The sequence below is a fragment of the Ranitomeya imitator genome, chromosome 3 (genome assembly GCF_032444005.1).
Source record: "Ranitomeya imitator isolate aRanImi1 chromosome 3, aRanImi1.pri, whole genome shotgun sequence".
Lineage (NCBI taxonomy): Eukaryota > Metazoa > Chordata > Amphibia > Anura > Dendrobatidae > Ranitomeya > Ranitomeya imitator.
The window spans coordinates 301,224,564-301,245,798 of NC_091284.1; the positions used below are offsets into that span (position 1 = coordinate 301,224,564).

At 48.5% G+C, this 21,235-nt stretch overlaps 1 protein-coding gene across 2 annotated transcripts in view; it reads left to right on the plus strand.

Moving 5' to 3' along the window:
* The first annotated feature begins 478 nt into the window (after nucleotides 1-478).
* The window catches only part of BLTP3A (bridge-like lipid transfer protein family member 3A), a 1,189,163-nt gene continuing 1,168,406 nt past the window's right edge, over nucleotides 479-21,235 (plus strand). For both annotated transcript variants that reach the window (XM_069756570.1, XM_069756572.1), the window contains exon 1: nucleotides 479-609. In XM_069756570.1, coding sequence (XP_069612671.1) covers nucleotides 566-609 — 44 coding nt within the window. In that variant the 5' untranslated portion in view covers nucleotides 479-565. The remainder of the gene's footprint in view (nucleotides 610-21,235) is intronic.

The following is a 21,235-nucleotide window of genomic DNA, read 5'->3' on the forward strand; positions in this document are numbered from 1 at the left end:
TTTGTCACTGAGCTCGCAGGGTCACACAACACAACTAATGACTTCCTACGGGGTTGCGTTTCCAAATGTGAACCATAGCTCTAAAGTAATGGCACACACTTTTTTGGCAGCCAAACACCAAGAATCTGCAACATGATTATTGTAGCAGCGCCAACTCCCGCATACTCCTATGCACGGGGACCAGGCCCAGCGCTTCTCCAGCGGTAGGTGGCGCTAGCGGCCATCAGCAGGGTGACATGTTGCAGCGCTGGGCATATGCCGAGATTGTTTTGTATATCACCAAACAGAAAGCACCGTCTATAACGTGAAGCTCTCCAGGTGGAGGTGCCTGGCGACTTTCGTTGCCACAGTTCCTTATTCTAATACACTGTTTTAAGAATTGTAGTGGCTAGCCTTGGGTGTACTAAGATGGCGGCTAAGCGTCTATGGTTTCTTAGGAAAGCTGGCCATCATAGTTTCACAGCATCTGCTTCTCTATGGTAGTTATACTGCAGAACGGGGTAGCCGGGTTGCAGGTGGATGATTCGGAACTGGAGGACCGGAGGGGACAGGCGCTTCTGGCGGGATGGCTGCAATCATCAAGAAGCAGATCCTAAAGCATTTATCAAGGTATTACATGCCAGAGAACGAAGCTGACATTTCCTCACATCCTGAGGGCCGACAGCTTTCGATCTATGTGGGCAGGCGCCGCAATTTTTTTTCACTAGCCTAGTGCCCGAGGGGGCGTATGTGACAAACCACTGTGTGCTGTGGACTAGTGCCCGAGGGGGCGTATGTGACAAACCACTGTGTGCTGTGGACTAGTGCCCGAGGGGGCGTATGTGACAAACCACTGTGTGCTGTGGACTAGTGCCCGAGGGGCCGTATGTGACAAACCACTGTGTGCTGTGGACTATTGCCCGAGGGGCCGTATGTGACAAACCACTGTGTGCTGTGGACTAGTGCCCGAGGGGGCGTATGTGACAAACCACTGTGGACTAGTGCCCGAGGGGGCGTATGTGACAAACCACTGTGTGCTGTGGACTAGTGCCCGAGGGGGCGTATGTGACAAACCACTGTGTGCTGTGGACTAGTGCCCGAGGGGGCGTATGTGACAAACCACTGTGTGCTGTGGACTAGTGCCCGAGGGGGCGTATGTGACAAACCACAGTGTGCTGTGGACTAGTGCCTGAGGGGGCATATGTGACAAACCTGTGTGCTGTGGACTAGTGCCCGAGGGGGCGTATGTGACAAACAATTGTGTAATGGGACCTGTATGTGACAAACCACTGTGTGCTGTGGACTAGTGCCCGAGGTGCCGTATGTGACAATTGTGTAATGGGACCTGTATGTGACAAACCACTGTGTGCTGTGGACTAGTGCCTGAGGGGGCGTATGTGACAAACCACTGTGTGCTGTGGACTAGTGCCCGAGGGGCCGTATGTGACAAACAATTGTGTGATGGGACCTGTATGTGACAAACCACTGTGTGCTGTGGACTAGTCCCCGAAGGGGGCGTATGTAACAACCACTGTGTGCTGTGGACTAGTGCCTGAGGGGGTGTATGTGACAAACCACTGTGTGCTGTGGACTAGTGCCCGAAGGGGGCGTATGTGACAACCACTGCGTGCTGTGGACTAGTGCCTGAGGGGGCGTATGTGACAAACCACTGTGTGATGTGGACTAGTGCCCGAGGGGCCGTATGTGACAAACAATTGTGTGATGGGACCTGTATGTGACAAACCACTGTGTGCTGTGGACTAGTGCCCGAAGGGGGCGTATTAGACAACCACTGTGTGCTGTGGACTAGTGCCCGAGGGGCCGTATGTGACAAACCACTGTGTGCTGTGGGCTAGTGCCCGAAGGGGGCGTATGTGACAACCACTGTGTGCTGTGGGCTAGTGCCCGAAGGGGGCGTATGTGACAAACCACTGTGTGCTGTGGACTAGTGCCCGAACGGGGCGTATGTGACAAACCACTGTGTGATGTGGACTAGTGCCCGAGGAGGCCATATATAACAAACCACTATTCGAGGGGGCAGTATGTGGCAAACTACTGTGTGTTATGGACTGGCCTATTTTCTATGACTAAGGGCTTCAGCCTCAAACACGTCAGTGAATGGACACTGTTTTGATTGTTATGGATAGCCTTATTTTTTAATTGAATAGAATAAAGGTTATGATTTTATAATCTTACCATGTGGATCCTTTTTTTTTAACTTTTGATTACTGTTGGTCAAAGGTTTTGGATCCACGCAAGCCTAATGAGAGCAGCCATACTACATATTACACAGCAAAGCGTTTTCCATGTACTTTTTCTGTTGCAATTGTCATACACTTTCATAAAGTATACAGTGCTCCCTATAGTCCTCCATACAGCAGTTGTTTGAAAAAGTGTTTTCCCCCTTCCTGATTTTCTAAGCATGTTTGTCACAGTTAAATGTTTCAGATCACGAAATGAATGTAAATATTAGACAAAGGTAACATAAGTAAACACAAAATGCCGTTTTTAACCCCTTCCTGGCATATACAGTATATATACATCTTGATCAGGAAGGGCTTCTCAAAGGTATAGCAATGCTCCATGTTCCCTGGACCAGATGGTTGCCCAGATAAGCTCCCCACCCCCTGGAACTGGCATCTGTGGTGAGTACCTTGGTGATGTGAGGAACCCAAAGAACCCCCTCCCTGAGGGATTATATCCTTAACCACCACTGGAGTGAGTGTATTACTTCTTGAGGCAGAGGCAGTGTAAGCGTACCTTCATTAAGGAACGTTGGCTTTCCAATACATGCCACTGTAACTTCCTCGAGTGGATCTGGGACCATTTTAATGCAGTGATACAGGAGGTGAGGGACCTCAGAAGGGACATAGCTTTCCTGAGGGACATTACCGGATTCCATATTGATGATATATAGAGAGCAGACTGATTAACTTTTCTCTATTCTGATCTTGTAGGCGAAATTCTTGTTGGTCTGAGTCCAGAAAGACATTTCAAAAACCTGACCTGCACATCCAAACATAGACTGAGTGTGAACAGGTGCTGAACCCAGAGTCGCCAACTCGTATATAGTTAAATAAATAGGGCAGCACACTGCAGCGCCAAAACATGTAAACTTGAAAAAACGAAATTTGAACTGCATTACTGCACTAGAAATATGAAAAATGAGAGCTTTTAGCGCACAAAAATGGCCAATTTTATGTGTACCTCGTAGCCACGTTAAGGCATCTCTCTTATACGAGGTCCTAAGTTTGACCTACCTCACTGAGAATAAACGTCTCCATCTGAATGGGTACATGCAAAAACCTCTTCTTGGACTCAAATTCTCTCTCTATGTGGAGGGGTATTGGACCTACTATAATTAAAACACCTGAAGCTAGGAGGCGGGGAGTGCACGATCAGAAGGCTAGAGAATACATTTCAAAAACCTGACCTGCACATCCAAACATAGACTGAGTGTGAACAGGTGCTGAACCCAGAGTCGCCAACTCGTATATAGTTAAATAAATAGGGCAGCACACTGCAGCGCCAAAACATGTAAACTTGAAAAAACGAAATTTGAACTGCATTACTGCACTAGAAATATGAAAAATGAGAGCTTTTAGCGCACAAAAATGGCCAATTTTATGTGTACCTCGTAGCCACGTTAAGGCATCTCTCTTATACGAGGTCCTAAGTTTGACCTACCTCACTGAGAATAAACGTCTCCATCTGAATGGGTACATGCAAAAACCTCTTCTTGGACTCAAATTCTCTCTCTATGTGGAGGGGTATTGGACCTACTATAATTAAAACACCTGAAGCTAGGAGGCGGGGAGTGCACGATCAGAAGGCTAGAGAATACATTTCAAAAACCTGACCTGCACATCCAAACATAGACTGAGTGTGAACAGGTGCTGAACCCAGAGTCGCCAACTCGTATATAGTTAAATAAATAGGGCAGCACACTGCAGCGCCAAAACATGTAAACTTGAAAAAACGAAATTTGAACTGCATTACTGCACTAGAAATATGAAAAATGAGAGCTTTTAGCGCACAAAAATGGCCAATTTTATGTGTACCTCGTAGCCACGTTAAGGCATCTCTCTTATACGAGGTCCTAAGTTTGACCTACCTCACTGAGAATAAACGTCTCCATCTGAATGGGTATATGCAAAAACCTCTTCTTGGACTCAAATTCTCTCTCTATGTGGAGGGGTATTGGACCTACTATAATTAAAACACCTGAAGCTAGGAGGCGGGGAGTGCACGATCAGAAGGCTAGAGAATACATTTCAAAAACCTGACCTGCACATCCAAACATAGACTGAGTGTGAACAGGTGCTGAACCCAGAGTCGCCAACTCGTATATAGTTAAATAAATAGGGCAGCACACTGCAGCGCCAAAACATGTAAACTTGAAAAAACGAAATTTGAACTGCATTACTGCACTAGAAATATGAAAAATGAGAGCTTTTAGCGCACAAAAATGGCCAATTTTATGTGTACCTCGTAGCCACGTTAAGGCATCTCTCTTATACGAGGTCCTAAGTTTGACCTACCTCACTGAGAATAAACGTCTCCATCTGAATGGGTACATGCAAAAACCTCTTCTTGGACTCAAATTCTCTCTCTATGTGGAGGGGTATTGGACCTACTATAATTAAAACACCTGAAGCTAGGAGGCGGGGAGTGCACGATCAGAAGGCTAGAGAATACATTTCAAAAACCTGACCTGCACATCCAAACATAGACTGAGTGTGAACAGGTGCTGAACCCAGAGTCGCCAACTCGTATATAGTTAAATAAATAGGGCAGCACACTGCAGCGCCAAAACATGTAAACTTGAAAAAACGAAATTTGAACTGCATTACTGCACTAGAAATATGAAAAATGAGAGCTTTTAGCGCACAAAAATGGCCAATTTTATGTGTACCTCGTAGCCACGTTAAGGCATCTCTCTTATACGAGGTCCTAAGTTTGACCTACCTCACTGAGAATAAACGTCTCCATCTGAATGGGTACATGCAAAAACCTCTTCTTGGACTCAAATTCTCTCTCTATGTGGAGGGGTATTGGACCTACTATAATTAAAACACCTGAAGCTAGGAGGCGGGGAGTGCACGATCAGAAGGCTAGAGAATACATTTCAAAAACCTGACCTGCACATCCAAACATAGACTGAGTGTGAACAGGTGCTGAACCCAGAGTCGCCAACTCGTATATAGTTAAATAAATAGGGCAGCACACTGCAGCGCCAAAACATGTAAACTTGAAAAAACGAAATTTGAACTGCATTACTGCACTAGAAATATGAAAAATGAGAGCTTTTAGCGCACAAAAATGGCCAATTTTATGTGTACCTCGTAGCCACGTTAAGGCATCTCTCTTATACGAGGTCCTAAGTTTGACCTACCTCACTGAGAATAAACGTCTCCATCTGAATGGGTACATGCAAAAACCTCTTCTTGGACTCAAATTCTCTCTCTATGTGGAGGGGTATTGGACCTACTATAATTAAAACACCTGAAGCTAGGAGGCGGGGAGTGCACGATCAGAAGGCTAGAGAATACATTTCAAAAACCTGACCTGCACATCCAAACATAGACTGAGTGTGAACAGGTGCTGAACCCAGAGTCGCCAACTCGTATATAGTTAAATAAATAGGGCAGCACACTGCAGCGCCAAAACATGTAAACTTGAAAAAACGAAATTTGAACTGCATTACTGCACTAGAAATATGAAAAATGAGAGCTTTTAGCGCACAAAAATGGCCAATTTTATGTGTACCTCGTAGCCACGTTAAGGCATCTCTCTTATACGAGGTCCTAAGTTTGACCTACCTCACTGAGAATAAACGTCTCCATCTGAATGGGTACATGCAAAAACCTCTTCTTGGACTCAAATTCTCTCTCTATGTGGAGGGGTATTGGACCTACTATAATTAAAACACCTGAAGCTAGGAGGCGGGGAGTGCACGATCAGAAGGCTAGAGAATACATTTCAAAAACCTGACCTGCACATCCAAACATAGACTGAGTGTGAACAGGTGCTGAACCCAGAGTCGCCAACTCGTATATAGTTAAATAAATAGGGCAGCACACTGCAGCGCCAAAACATGTAAACTTGAAAAAACGAAATTTGAACTGCATTACTGCACTAGAAATATGAAAAATGAGAGCTTTTAGCGCACAAAAATGGCCAATTTTATGAGTCCAGAAAGAGACCCAGAAAGTGTCCTTTGTGGGTCTAACCTTCATTTTTCCAGGGTTAAACACCAACCTAAGTTTTTTAAGACGGTGGTGATCTCTCTCACCTGATTCTGGCTATGACTGAATGAACGACCCACTTAGGAAGTCGTCTAAGAATGGGATCATCGGCTTGCTTTTTTTCATAAGGTGCGCCGTAACTTCTGCTATTAGTTTTGTGAACACACAAGGAGCTACTGCCAGGCCAAAGGGGGGGGCTCTGTATTGAAAGTGCCTTCTGATGCCCCTTTTTGTTACCGCCACTCTGAGAAAGTTTTGGAATGTTGCGTATATTGGCACGTGGTAACATGCTTCTTTTAGGTCTAGGACAGCCATATAACAACCAGAAAAGAGCAGCTGTACTGCTGATTTTATTCACTCCATCTTGAACCCGTTAATTTTCAAGAACTTGTTCAAGCCTTTCAGGTTAATAATTGTCCTGTATGAGCCGTCCGGCTTCTTTACCAGAAACAGAGGAGTATAAAACCCTTTCCTCTTTTCTTCTGGTGGAACTTCCTGCAATATATTCCTTCCTAAAAGACTCATTACCTCTGTTTCCAGAGCGGATGCTCGTGGGGCAGTCATGAGAAACCTCTCTGGTGGAAATTCCAGGAACTTCAGCCTTAATCCTGATTTTACCAGACTGAGAATCCAAGTACTGGAGGAAACCTTTTCCCAGGCTGGAAGGAAAAGGATGAGTCTTCGTCCCACATGAGGCACGAAGTAATTTAGGGGTTTTTCTACTATCCTGGGAGGGACCACTGAACCAAAATTCCTTGCCTTTCCAGGGTCGATCGTCCCACTTATTGTGTTCTGCAGCCGGTTTGCTTTTGCTGTATTTTTTCCTCCGAAAGGACTGCTTGAAAGACAAGAAGGGAGATTTTCCAAACCCTTTCTTATTATCTGCAGCTTTTTCCAGGATGTTGTCCAAAGCTGTGCTGAATAAATACTGTCCTTCACCTGTCCTATGTTTCTTCCAGTGCAGTGTCCCAAACATTACGTCCTGGACTGACTTTTTTGCCTTTTGCTCGACCAGGCCCATTGTGGACCTCACAGCTTTTACCAAATTGCCTATTTCCACGAGGAGGAAGCAATAACCCCCTTCTTAGTCACTTCCGATGAGGATGACCCTGATGAATCCTCCAAAACTCCTTCTGAATCTATAGCTGATGATGTGGGAGATTTTTTTTAGGTCTGTCTCTGTGGGGTGCTTCCTCTGAGTGGGACAGGGATCTTAGCAAATTCTCTACCTCTGTTCTGATGAAAGTTTTGCTGGAGGAGAAGTCTGGGGTCTTGCTTGGTATTATATCATTGATACATGATTGGCACAAATTTTTGGCCCATACACTAGATAATCCTGACCGCACAGAGTACAGGACCTGTGTTTCTTTATTTCTGTTCATTTTCTAAGGGGGTTCCTAGCCAGAGAAGTAAGAGGACAGAGAGTGAATTAGAGAGATTTTCATTATTAAAATAACATTCTCGCAGCTCACTCACCACTCAGAGAAATTGAAGAGTACCGGGACAGGAGACAGCATGTCGTCTAAAATATCTCCCCTAGAGACCGCAAAATCCTCCAATTCTTTTAGAGCTGTGCCGACTTGTCCTGGAGTCCTTGGACCTCCGTACCCCACTTGAGCGTCCGGTGCTCCTATCCTAGTTTGGTCGCTCTTGAGGGCTCTTCTGACGCCGGGGTTGGAGACACTGTGGGTGCTCTGGCACCAAGTGCTGCACCTGCTGCTGCCGCTGTGGAGAGGGCTGCTGTGCATCCATGTCTGCACAAGGACCCGTGCCTGATCGGTGATTCACCCTTAAGTACCATACTCCAGGGGTTCTGCCGGCCGGCGTACTCCTGCAGGGTCTGGTTCCCGCCACGGAAGTATTCCTGGCGAAAGGTCCCAGCCGCGTCATCAGATCACGACTTTCGGTTTCCGGACGCACTCTGTGACCACGCCGGGTCGCGTGGCTGCCGGCTTACCATTTACCAATATCGACAAACAAAACACAGGTTAAATATCAAAATTAACCCGTGTCCGTTAGGAGATTTTACAACCATAACGGTCCCGTACAAACAGTATATAAACATATAAAAAAGTGTACAAGACAGACCTCAAAATATAAAGAAATACTAAAACTTTATTAGAAGTACAATTTCAAAAAAACACCAATGATGGTGATGTATACCAGTATAAAAGACACCATAGACCTGAGGCACGTGTTATAAACACAGTCCTTCCTGCCACATATATAGATCTCCCATATCATGCAGTGATCATTACGCCAAGTGGCATGTTTGACGTTATTATTGTAATAATACAATTCCAGAGTGGCAAGATAAATAACAGAAATCAAGCTACATTACCTCAGGTCGATGGTGCCAGGTCCCCTACGCGCGTTTCGGCTGCGTGTGCCTTCTTCCGGGGGAGTGGCATCATCAGATCACTGACCGGTTTAATAGTACTCCCAACCAATCAGAATAAGTAAAAAAACATCGCGTCATATGGCTGCCTCCCTTATACGGTGCATGCTCCGACCGCCGCCAAGAGGCCCGAGTCCCCCACGGCGTCATCAGGCAACCACGCCCACACGAACGCCCACCAGGCGATCACGTGAGTGCAGAGCCTGATAGAGACGCCAGTGGACAACGCACAGCCAAGTAGCGAGGGGCGCACACGAGCGGAACACACATAGGCGATCCCACCGCTTGCAAACAGGTGCCCATTAACCTTAAGTTCTCACATTAACCCAGGCGTCACATAAGAGCAGCGGACAGAAGAAAAATATTCCTACAAGACCAACGATCCATGACAAAACATATGGAGATAACTATACCTATAAAGATTATAGAAAGTGAATATATATAAATATACCACACATTAAAAAAGTGCCATCTATACGGGAATTTATATAAAAATCCTAAATCTAAAATATTTATACATAGGAAATTTCTACTTAATGAACATTATACAGTGTACATACATATTACATATATAAATACATAGAGTGCATACATAGCAGCAATATAATACTTTTAAAGTGAACCACATATACTTATATAATACATAGAAAAAACTTAAATAATACATAGAAAAAACACCATATAGATAGATGTTTATATATTATATACAAAAAACACAGATTTATTGTAATGTGAATATAGTAGGAAAATCTTCCATATTCGTCCAACTTTATTCTCAACTCACGACAAGCCAACAAAAGACACACAGAGCGGGGGCTGAAAAATAGCAAAAAAAACATTAAAATCCCTATAAAGGAAAACCAAACGACATTAAAATCCAATGAACCACAACTAAATTAAAAAGTAACCACACTAAAGAAAAGGTGCAAAGCTCAGCGTTTCATTTAAACCATCGGGTTTCAAGGTACGAAGTTCCCATATCCAACGGGATTCTTTTTGGGCCAAAACTTTGCTCACATTACCCCCCCCGTGGATTCAGAGGAATGCAATCTATCCCCTTTACCCTCAAACATGAAGGATCACTGGCATGAAATTGTTTGAAGTGCCTCGGGACACTTTTCAATAGATCCAAATTATCCTCCTCTTTTCCAGCAAGGATGTCCCTTACGTGTTCTCTGATTCGTATCTTCAGGGCTCTGGTAGTCAACCCTACATAAATTTTAGTACACGTACAATACGCATAATTAACCACCGCAGTGGTAGTACACGATATTGTATGTGTAATTTTGAATTTTCGTCCATCTGAAGATACGAATTCAGTTGCCGTATCCACATTAGGGCACGCCACACACTTCCCACATGGTTTACAACCCCATGGGGATCTTACTTGTTGTCTTAGTGACCCAAATAGTGGCCGTTCTTTCGGGACATATAGACTCCTAACCAAAGTGTCCCTCAAACTCTTGGATCTTCGCGCAGTGAGAGAGGGTTTCTGCGACAAGTACTGTTTGAGCACTGGATCCGCCAATAAAACTGACCAATGTTTTGCCACACTATCAGAAAGTTATGCCCATTGGGAATTATAGGTGGTCACCAACCTTACCTGATTAGTTGCAGTTTTTTTCTTTGATGAGTAAAGAAGTTGATGGCGGTCCACATTTCTCGCACGATTATATGCTCTTTTTATACTTCTTCTACTATAACCCCTCTCCAGGAATCTCGCCCTCATTTCCAGTGCACGTTTTTCAAAATCCTCCATAGTAGAACAGATTCTTCTTATCCGTAGGAACTGGCCATATGGCACTGCATTCATTACATGAGATGGGTGAGAGGAGCTGGCATGTAAAACAGAGTTTACCGCAGTATCTCTCCCACAGCCCCAGGAACACATTTGCATACGAGGGCTGTAGGTAGAGGGATCCATTAAATATAAAAAAGTTATGAGTCAGAAGAAATTGAAGGAGACATACCAAAAAATCAATTTCTTCCCTTGAAAAATTGGTCATGGTCAAAAAATTGGAGACCGCCCTCAAGCCATCATGGTGCCGAATGTTTGTATATAGCGACTCCACGTCGCAAGTCACTAGAAGCATATCCTCCTCAATATGCACTGAATCTATTTTTTTCAAAAAATCGGATGTATCTCGAGTGAATGAGGGAATAGCTTCCACCAATGGCTTGAGGAACATGTCTATGTATCTCCCGATGCCCTCCGTAAGGCTGCCTATCCCAGGAATGATGGGCCTTCCCGGAGGGTTTTTCTGATTTTTATGTACCTTTGGCAGTAAATATAAAGTCGGGATACGTGGGTCCTTCACCATCAGACCATCCCTTACCTCCTCAGTAATAATTCCCCTCTCCTCCGCCCTCCAAAGGATTTTACGAAGCTCCTCTTTATATGAGACCAGGGGGTTGAACGTTAATTTTTTATAACAAATGGAGTCTCTCAACATCCGATACGCCTCTGTCTCATATAAATTAGTGGGCCAGATTACAACATTCCCACCCTTGTCCGCAGGTTTTATTAGAATGTCCTTGTGATTACTCAGGACTAGTGTTGAGCATTCCGATACCGCAAGTATCGGGTATCGGCCGATATTTGCGGTATCGGAATTCCGATACTGAATTCCGATACTTCCCGCGTATCGGATACCGGAATCGGAAGTTCCCAGAATTCAAATTGAACGCAGCAGCCAATGAGGAATGAATGAAAGTGTGGGCACATCCTGTTTAGCATGGTGGGCATGTAAGTACTGGCAAGGCTTGGATTGGCTGCTGAAATGATGTCACTCTGCACTATAAAAAAGCGCTGCCGCCATTTTGCGCTCACTCTGCTGTGATTTCAGTTAGGGACAGGACGCTGTGTTCTAACTGAGGGCCAGTTGAGCTAGCTAATTGCTTTATTTTCCTTTCCAAAGGCTAATTTAGCAAAACGCTGTGTGTTCTTCACTGTTCACCTTGCTCTTGCCTTGCAGCGCTGTTTTAACAGCGTTCTGCAAGGTCTCTGTGTGTGTGTGTGTGTGTGTGTGTGCAGCTCACTCTGTAGTCTGTGTGCAGCCATATACCCGGTTGTATTCAGCTCAGGGGGGGTTCACACTGCCTCACACAGTTGTTCTTTTTTGCTCTTAGTGCAGCCTGCTGCACATTTTTTCTCAAATTTCCTATTAGTGTTTTTCCACCAGTCTCCAGCTCTATTGTGGAAAAACACTACATAGGATAACCTAGAGGGGGGTTTTTGGGCCTTGCAGCGCCGTTTACGGCTGTCTGCACGGTCTCCGTGTGAGCCCAGCTCGCCCTGTAGTCTGTGTGCAGCCATAGCCGGTTGGATTCAGCTCAGGGTTCGTTACTGGCTCATACCTTGAGAAAAATTTTCCTTTTTTTCAAATAGTGCAGCCTGTTTAAAATTTGAAAAAAAAAATTCCTATTAGTGTCTTTCCACTCGTATCCAGCTAAATAGTGGAAAAACACTATATAGGATAACCTAGAGGAGGGTTTTTTGGCCTTGCAGCGCCGTTTACGGCTGTCTGCACGGTCTCCGTGTGAGCCCAGCTCGCCCTGTAGTCTGTGTGCAGCCATAGCCGGTTGGATTCAGCTCAGGGTTCGTTACTGGCTCATACCTTGAGAAAAATTTTCCTTTTTTTCAAATAGTGCAGCCTGTTTAAAATTTGAAAAAAAAAAAAATTCCTATTAGTGTCTTTCCACCAGTCTCCAGCTCAATTGTGGAAAAACACTACATAGGATAACCTAGAGGTTTTTTTGGGGGCCTTGCAGCGCCGTTTACGGCTGTCTGCACGGTCTCTGTGTGAGCGCAGCTCGCCCTGTAGTCTGTGTGCAGCCATAGCCGGTTGGATTCAGCTCAGGGTGCGTTACTGCCTCATACCTTGAAAAACAATTTCCTTTTTTTCAAATAGTGCAGCCAGTTTAAAATTTGAAAAAAAAAATTCCTATTAGTGTCTTTCCACTTGTATCCAGCTAAATAGTGGAAAAACACTATATAGGATAACCTAGAGGAGGGTTTCTTGGCCTTGCAGCGCCGTTTACGGCTGTCTGCACGGTCTCCGTGTGATTTAAACTAGCTCTGTAGCCCGATCTGCACCAAAAAAAAGGTTAAGTTCACCAAACACAACTTACACTTGTGTAGGCCACATTTGAAAAATAATAAAGTTTAGTCCACAATTTACAACATTAGTGTTTCTTACACCTGTTAGGAGGAGCATTACAGGAATAAGCACACTAAGGCCTTAGTACTTTTCTGCTTATCTTTATCTGTCAACCAAGATGAAGAGGGCAGGGAGTAAGGCACGTGGGCGTGGGCGCGGAGCAGGGAGAGGAGCAGGGAGAGGACGTGGTGATTCTGTGCCTGCTGCGGGCGCCGGTGACTCGTCGTCACTCAGTTTCAGCAGGGAACAGTCCTTCATGCGCAGCTTTGTCGGAGAGCGCCGTGCACCGCTGCTGCGTGAAGACCAAATTGAAGCCGTTGTCGGGTGGATGGCAGCTAACGCCTCGGCATCGACTTCAGTTAGTGCCACATCCTCTCAGGCACAGAGCACTGGAGAGCAGCCATCTGTCTCTTCACCACCTGCCAAATTGGCCAGGCAGTCAGAGAGCCCAGGACAGGAGCCGTCTCTACTTCTGTTCTCTGAATCTCTTGGCTTGGAAACAGGGGGCCAGCCAAGCAGCATTGGAGAAATGGAAGAAGAGGCAGTGTGCAGTGATGCCCAACACCTTTTTCTCTCTGACTCTGAAGAGGCAGGTGGGCCAGTGCCTCCGGTGACCACAGCGCAGTACGCATCTGATGATGAAACTCAGGTGCCGCTTTCTCGTGCGTACTGTGCTGCTGAGACTACCCAGGAGGAGCAGTTGGTGGCAGAGGGTAGTGGAGATGATGAGGTCCTTGACCCATCGTGGCGTGAGGAACAGGAAGGTGGTGGGAGCAGCTCAGAGGAAGAGCTTCCTCTTACGGGCCAAAGAGGGAGAGGGAGGGGGAAGACTGCGGAGCCTGTAGCCTCCACTTTGGCACCCGTTAGGAGCCTGTCTCTTTCCAAAGCCAAAAAGGGCGCTCCCAAGACTTGCAGTGCCTGGTCCTTTTTTGACACAGTTGCAGATGACATTTGTTTTGTCAAATGCAAGCTGTGTCATCATAAAGTAAAAAGAGGGAAAAATGTCAGCAACCTCAATACCACAAATATGTGGAAACATGTGCGGACCAGGCACGCGGTGGAGTTACAGAAACACACTGAAGATGTAGGCCAACCAACAGCGGCAGCTACCACCTCTTCAGCTCGTGTTGCCTCTTCCTCCAGCTCACGCACAGCTGGTTTGGCTTCCTCCCAGAGACCTAGTGTAATTCCACCCACAGCACCACCTTCCCAGTCATCCTCACACTCCCAGTCTACTCTACAGCCATCGGTAGTCCAGGCATGGGAGAAAAGGCGGGCATTCTCGGCCAACCACCCCCGAGCACAGGCTCTGAATGCAGGCATTGCCAAACTGTTGTCCCTGGAAATGCTCTCGTTCAGGCTGGTGGAGACTGACAGCTTCCGTGACTTGATGGCATTGGCAGTCCCACAGTACAAGGTGCCCAGCCGCTTTTACTTCAGCAGGCAGGCTGTCCCTGCCCTGCACAGGCATGTTGAGGCAAACATAAAACATGCGCTACTGAACGCCGTCAGTAGCAAGGTCCACCTCACCACCGATGCGTGGACCAGTCAGCATGGACAGGGGCGATATGTTTCCCTCACTGCCCATTGGGTTAATGTTGTTGAGCCAGGTACAGATCGTGCGAGTGGCGCAGGACGTGTCCTGCCCACTCCAAGGATTGCAGGAATCCAGTCTGTACGCATCGACTCCTCCTCTTACACCAGTTCCTCTGATTCCTCTCTGCAGGATCCGTCACAGTCCACCCCCACATGGACCCGTGAACGTTTACCTATGACCGACATGAGCACAGTCGTGGCCAAACGTCAGCAGGCCGTCTTGAAACTAGTTTCATTGGGGCATCGAAGCCACACAGCGCAGGAGCTCTGGAATGCCATAAAGCAGGAGAGCGATGTGTGGTTACTGCCAGCGAATCTCCAGCCAGGCATGGTAGTGTGTGACAATGGCCGAAATCTGGTGGCAGCTTTGGCCCTTGGCAACCTCACTCACATCCCATGTCTGGCACATGTGCTCAATTTGGTTGTGCAGAGTTTTCTGAGGGACTATCCGGATCTTGATGCCCTGCTGCACAAGGTCCGCCTAGAGTGTGCTCACTTGCGGCGTTCCAGCTTGGCCAGATCCCGCATTGCTGCTCTGCAGCGCCGATTCCGCCTTCCGGAACACCGCATCATATGTGACCTACCTACCCGGTGGAATTCCACGTTACATATGTTGGAGCGGTTGTGTGAGCAGCAGCAAGCAGTTATGGAGTACCAGCTGCATCAGGCGCAAAGAAGTCGCAGTCAGCGCCGATCAGACTTCACAACCACAGAGTGGGCCACTATGAAGGACGTCTGCCAGGTTTTGCGTCCTTTTGATTATTCCACGCGGATGGCAAATGCAGATGATGCACTAGTCAGCATGACTGTCCCCCTTATCTGCCTGCTTCAGCAAACTTTGCAAGGGTTAAGGGATGATGTGGTGGAAGAGGTGGAGGATGAGGAGTCACCTTTTCCATCAGCTTCTGGAGAGTCAGCGCCACGTGGTTCCTCACAAAGGGGTACGCAGGGGCCAATTTGTGAGGAGGATGAGGAGGAGTCAATGGAGGAGGAAGAGCTCCGTCCAGAGGAGGGAGCGACACAATTGTCCAGTGGTCAGTGTGTACAGCGAGGGTGGGGTGATGACGAGCGGGCAGAGATCATGTCTCAAGCAGGGGACAGCGTTTCTGGGCCGGTTGGCACTCTGCAGCACATGGTGGATTTCATGCTGCAGTGCCTGAGAAACGACCGCCGCATCGACCACATTCTCAACATGCCTGATTATTGGGTGTTCACCCTCCTCGATCCTCGCTACCGGGACAACGTCCAAAACCTCATCCCTGCGTTGACCCGGGAGCGTAAATTGCGGGAGTACCACGACACACTGGTGAATTCCATCATCTTCTCCTGTCCAACTGAGAGGAGTGCTGCTAGTGCTTTACAAAGCAGCTCAGTGCGTCGAGGCAGTGGGGGAGGCTCTGCCCAAAGAGGGAGCAGAAGCAGTGCCTCTGCCCAAGGCAAGCCCAGTATGGCACAACTCTGGCACACTTTTGTGTGCCCGCCCCAAATGTCTACACCATCACCGGCGGCTCCAGTCAGCAGGAGGCAACGGTTCCGTCAGATGGTGACAGACTACATGGCTTGCCCTCTTACTGTACTCCCAGACGGCTCTTCCCCGTTCAAGTTTTGGGTCTCTAAGCTGGATACATGGCCAGAGCTAAGCCAGTATGCATTGGAGGTGCTGGCTTGCCCTGCGGCTAGTGTCTTATCGGAACGTGTCTTTAGTGCCGCAGGTGGTGTACTAACAGACCGTCGCATGCGACTATCCTCCGATAACGTTGACCGGCTTACTTTCCTGAAAATGAACCAGGCCTGGATCTCGCAGGAATTTGCCACTCCTCTGCCTGATTAAGTAATTGGGTGTCATCCAGGTCTCCTGCTGTGTTCATCTTTCTACCACCTGAACTGCTATTCCTGGGCTCCAACACCGCCAGTTGCGGCTCAGAAGTGCAGGCTGCACAGTAAAAACATACGACCCAGTGTTATTGGGTTTCAGTAACGTCAGCTGATCCCCAGCTGTGTAGCCGGCAATGTGTCCTGCGACCGCCACGCTGGCACAACAACCTAAATGTAAGGGAACCTCTCCCCCCCCCCCCCCCGTCGTTTGTTACTGAAAGAGCCATCTTGTGCAGCAGTAATGCTGCGCAAGGAAAAGGTAGCTCTTTTTTTTTAGCTCTTTGCACACGCAGAACTTAACACTTATAAAATGTGTTCACTGATACCGTTATACCGTCCCGGAGCTGGGACTTTCCTTCGTAATGTGACGCAGCACAGCCGTCATTCCTACCCCCTTGGTGCCATGCGCTGCCTCCTCAGCGTTGTTTTAAGCTGTCACGGAGCCTGCGCTGTTCTGTTATCCCTTGGGCATGCCCTATTTGCGCTGCCTGTCTTCTGACATAATTTGGTGTCAGGCTGGCTGCGCCTGTGCGGCCGCGGTGCCCGAGATCCCGCCTCGCAGTGTCTTCTGATTGAGTCACACTGCGGGCCTGGGATCCATGGGCATGCGCAGTGCATATCTTCCCCTCGGGCTCTCGCTCATTTCCCTCCGCCTTCTTTAGACTGTGCGCCGTCAGCTGATCCCTAGCATGCCACGGCCGTGACACCGCACAGTCTGAAGAAGAGGGAAGGAGGGGAGTGAGAGTCGAGGTTATGCACTGTGCATGCCCATGGTTCCAAGGCCCGCAGTGGGATTACGTTAGATGAGACTGCGAGGTGGGATCTGGAGCAGCGTGGATGCACAGGCACTGACAGCCTGACACCAAATTATGTCAGAAGACAGGCAGCGCTAATTGGGCATGGCCAAGGGCTAACAGAACAGCGCAGGCTCCGTGGCAGCTTAAAACAACGCTGAGGAGGCAGCGCACGGCATCAAGGGGATAGGAATGACAGCTGTGCTGTGTCCCATTACGAAGGAAATTCGCACCTCCGGAACGGTTTAACGGTATAAAGGGACACATTTTTAGTGTTTACTTCGGTGTTTGCAAGGAGCATAATTAAAAGAGCAACCTTTTCCTTTTGCATCCTTAGTGCTGCACAACATGGCTCTTTCAGCTACAAACGTCTTGGGGGGGGGGGGGTTAAAGGTTTCCTTTCAACTTGCTCCAATCAGGCTTCGGCCTACACTCTGTTCCTCTGCTCCTCCTGCTGTCCCTGGGCTCTAACACCGCCAGTTGGTGCCTGGAAGTGCTGTGTGCACAGTCAACAGTCGCTCCTCTGTTATTGGGGTTCAGTAACGTCAGCTGATCCCCAGCTGTGTGTGCGGCAATACCTCCAATCTGCTCCTCCTGCTGTCCCTGGGCTCTAACACCGCCAGTTGGTGCCTGGAAGTGCTGTGTGCACAGTCAACAGTCGCTCCTCTGTTATTGGGGTTCAGTAACGTCAGCTGATCCCCAGCTGTGTGTGCGGCAATACCTCCAATCTGCTCCTCCTGCTGTCCCTGGGCTCTAACACCGCCAGTTGGTGCCTGGAAGTGCTGTGTGCACAGTCAACAGTCGCTCCTCTGTTATTGGGGTTCAGTAACGTCAGCTGATCCCCAGCTGTGTATCCGGCAACGTGTCATGCGACCGCCACGCTGGCACAACTAAAATGTAAGGGGACCTGTCCCCGCCCCCCCTAGGCGTTTGTTACTGAAAGAGCCACCATGTGCAGCACTAATACTGCACAAGGGAAAGGTCGCTCTTGAAATTATGCTCCTTGCAAACGCTGAACTACACACTCATGTAATGTGTCCCCTCACACCGTCCAACCGTCCCGGAGGTGGGACTTTCCTTTGTAATGTGACGCAGCACAGCCGTCATTGCTACCCCCTTGGCACCGTGCGCTGCCTCCTTAGCGTTGTTTGATTCCGTCATGGACCCTGCGCTGTTATGTTATCCCTTGGCCATGCACAGTTTGCGCTGCCCGTCCTCTGACATCATTTGTTGTCGTCCTGGCTGCGCCTGTGCGTCCACGCTGCCCGAAATCACACCTCGCAGTGTCGTCTAATGTGATCCCACAGTGGGCCTGGTATCCATGGCCATGCGCAGTGCATATACTAGCCTCTCACTCCCCTTCTTCACGCTTCTTCAGACTAGGCGGCGTCAGCTGATCCCTAATAGCATGCCACGGCCGTGACGCCGCACAGTCTGAAGAAGCAGGAAGGAGGTGAGTGAGAGGCGATGATATGCACTGCGCATGCCCATGGATCCCTGGCCCGCAGTGGGACTACATTAGATGACACTGCAAGGTTGGATCTCGGGCAGCTTGGACGCACAGGCACTGCCAGCCTGACACCTACATGATGTCAGAAGACGGGCACCGCTAACTGTGCATGGCCAAGGGATAACATTACAGTGCGGGCTCCGTGACAGAACCAAACAACGTTGAGGAGGTGGTGCCCGGCACCAAGGGGGTTGGAATGACGGCTGTGCTGTGTCACATTACAAAGGAAAGTCCCACTTCCGGGATGGTTTGACGGTGTGAGGGGACACATTATATGAGTGTGTACTTCAGCGTTTGCAAGGAGCATAATTTTCGGAGCCACCATTTTCCATGTGCAGTATTACTGCTGTACAAGATGGCTCTTTCAGCAACAAATGCCTGGGGGGGGGGGTTAAAGGTTCCCTTTCAACTTGCTCCACTGCAGGCTTCGGCCTACACTCTGCTCCTCTTTGATTCCCTGGGTTTCAACACTGTCAGTTGCCACCTGGAAGTGTTGTCTACACAGAAAAAAACACTAGGTGATGTGTCAGTGGGGTTCAGCACCGCCAGCTGTTCCCCTGCTGTGTAGTCGGCAACGTGTCCAGCACAAGCCACGCTGGCACAACAGAACAAAAGCTGCCACCAGTGCAGGCTTCGGCCTACACTCTGCTCCTCTCCTCCTCCTGCTGACCCTGGGCTCAAACACCGCTAGTTTTTGCCCGGAAGTGCTAGCTGCACAGAGAAAAACACCAGCCAATGTGTTAGTGGGGTTCAGCAACGCCAGCTGTTCCCCTGCTGTGTAGCCGGCAACGTGACCTGCAAACGCCATGCAGGCACAGGAACTGAAATTAAAAGGGAACCTGGCCCCACCCCCCCAGGTGTTTCTATGTATAACAGCCACCTAGTACAGCAGTACTGCTGCATTTGTACAAGGTGGCTGACTTTTTCTCCTTGCCCACGTGGAACTCAACACGTACAAAATGTGTCTCATTGAGACCATTCCACTGTCCCTGAGGTGTGACTTTCCTTTGTAATGATACGCAGCACCCCCCTTGGTAGCGTTTCCCGTCTTTTGTCATCATGGTTAGCTGGCTGCGCCTGTGCATCCGCCCTGCTAGAAACAACGCCCCTCGTTGTCATATTTATTTTGTCAGCGAGGGTGTGGTTTATGGGCACGAGCAGTGCATATGTTCGCCTGTCTTAACTCATCTCCTTCCGCCTTCTTCAGACTGTGCGGCCTCCTGGCCGTGGTAGGCGATAAGGGATCAGCTGAGGCCGCCCAGTCTGGAGCAGGTGTAAGGACATGTGTAAGCGGCAAACCTATTTACTGCACAAGGCCACGAATCCCAGCCACGCAGTGTGATTTTTTGAAAACACACTGTGGGTCTGGGATTCATGTCCATCGCTAACCGCAACGGCCGACATGAAATGAGGTCAGAAGACAGGAAGCGCTCACAGCGCATGGCCAAGGGATCACAATAGCGCAGACTCCTGTACAGCAAATAACAACGCTCAGGAATCTGCGCCCAGTACCTAGGTGCAAATTTTGACACCTGTGCTGCGTCTCGTTAAAAAGACAAGTCACGCCTCCACAACTGTTTGACAGTATAATGGGCTAAATAGTGTACGTGTTTTAGTCAGCGTGTGCAAGGAGCAAAACAAATAGAGCAACCTTTTACTTGTGCAGCATTAATGCTGCACAAGGTGTGGCTCTTGTACCTTGCAACACCTGAGGGGGGGGTTAAAGGTAACCTTTGAAATTGGTTCAACTAGGCTTCGGCCTACACTCTGCTCCTCTACTCCTCCTGCTGACCCTGGGCTCAAACACCGCTAGTTTTTGCCCGGAAATGCTAGCTGCACAGAGAAAAACACCAGCCAATGTGTTAGTGGGGTTCAGCACCGCCAGCTGTTCCCCTGCTGTGTAGTCGGCAACGTGTCCAGCACAAGCCACGCTGGCACAACAGAACAAAAGCTGCCACCAGTGCAGGCTTCGGCCTACACTTTGCTCCTCTCCTCCTCCTGCTGACCCTGGGCTCAAACAACGCCAGTTTCTGCCCGGACATGCTAGCTGCACAGAGAAAAACACCAGCCAATGTGTTAGTGGGGTTCAGCACCGCCTGCTGTTCCCCCGCTGTGTAGCCGGCATCGTGTCCAGCACAAGCCACGCTGGCACAACCGACCAAAAGCTGCCACCAGTGCAGGCTTCGGCCTACACTTTGCTCCTCTCCTCCTCCTCCTGCTGACCCTGGGCTCTAACACCGCTAGTTTTTGCCCGGACATGCAATCTGCACAGAGAAAAACACCAGTCAATGTGTCAGTGGGGTTCAGCAACGCCAGCTGTTCCCCTGCTGTGTAGCTTGCAACGTGACCTGCAAACGCCACGCAGGCACATGAACTGAAATTGAAGGGAGCCTGCCCCCCACCCACAGGTGTTTCTATGTATATCAGCCACCTTGTACAGCAGTACTGCTGCATTTGTACAAGGTGGCTGACTTTTTCTCCTTGCCCACGTGGAACTCAACACGTACAAAATGTGTCTCATTAGAGACCATTACAATGTCCCTGAGGTGTGACTTTCCTTTGTAATGACACGCAGCACCACCCTTGTTAGCGCTGCCCGTCTTTTGACATCATTGGTTAGCTGGCTGCGCCTGTGCATCTCCCCTGCTCGAAACAACGGCCCTCGGTGTCTTATT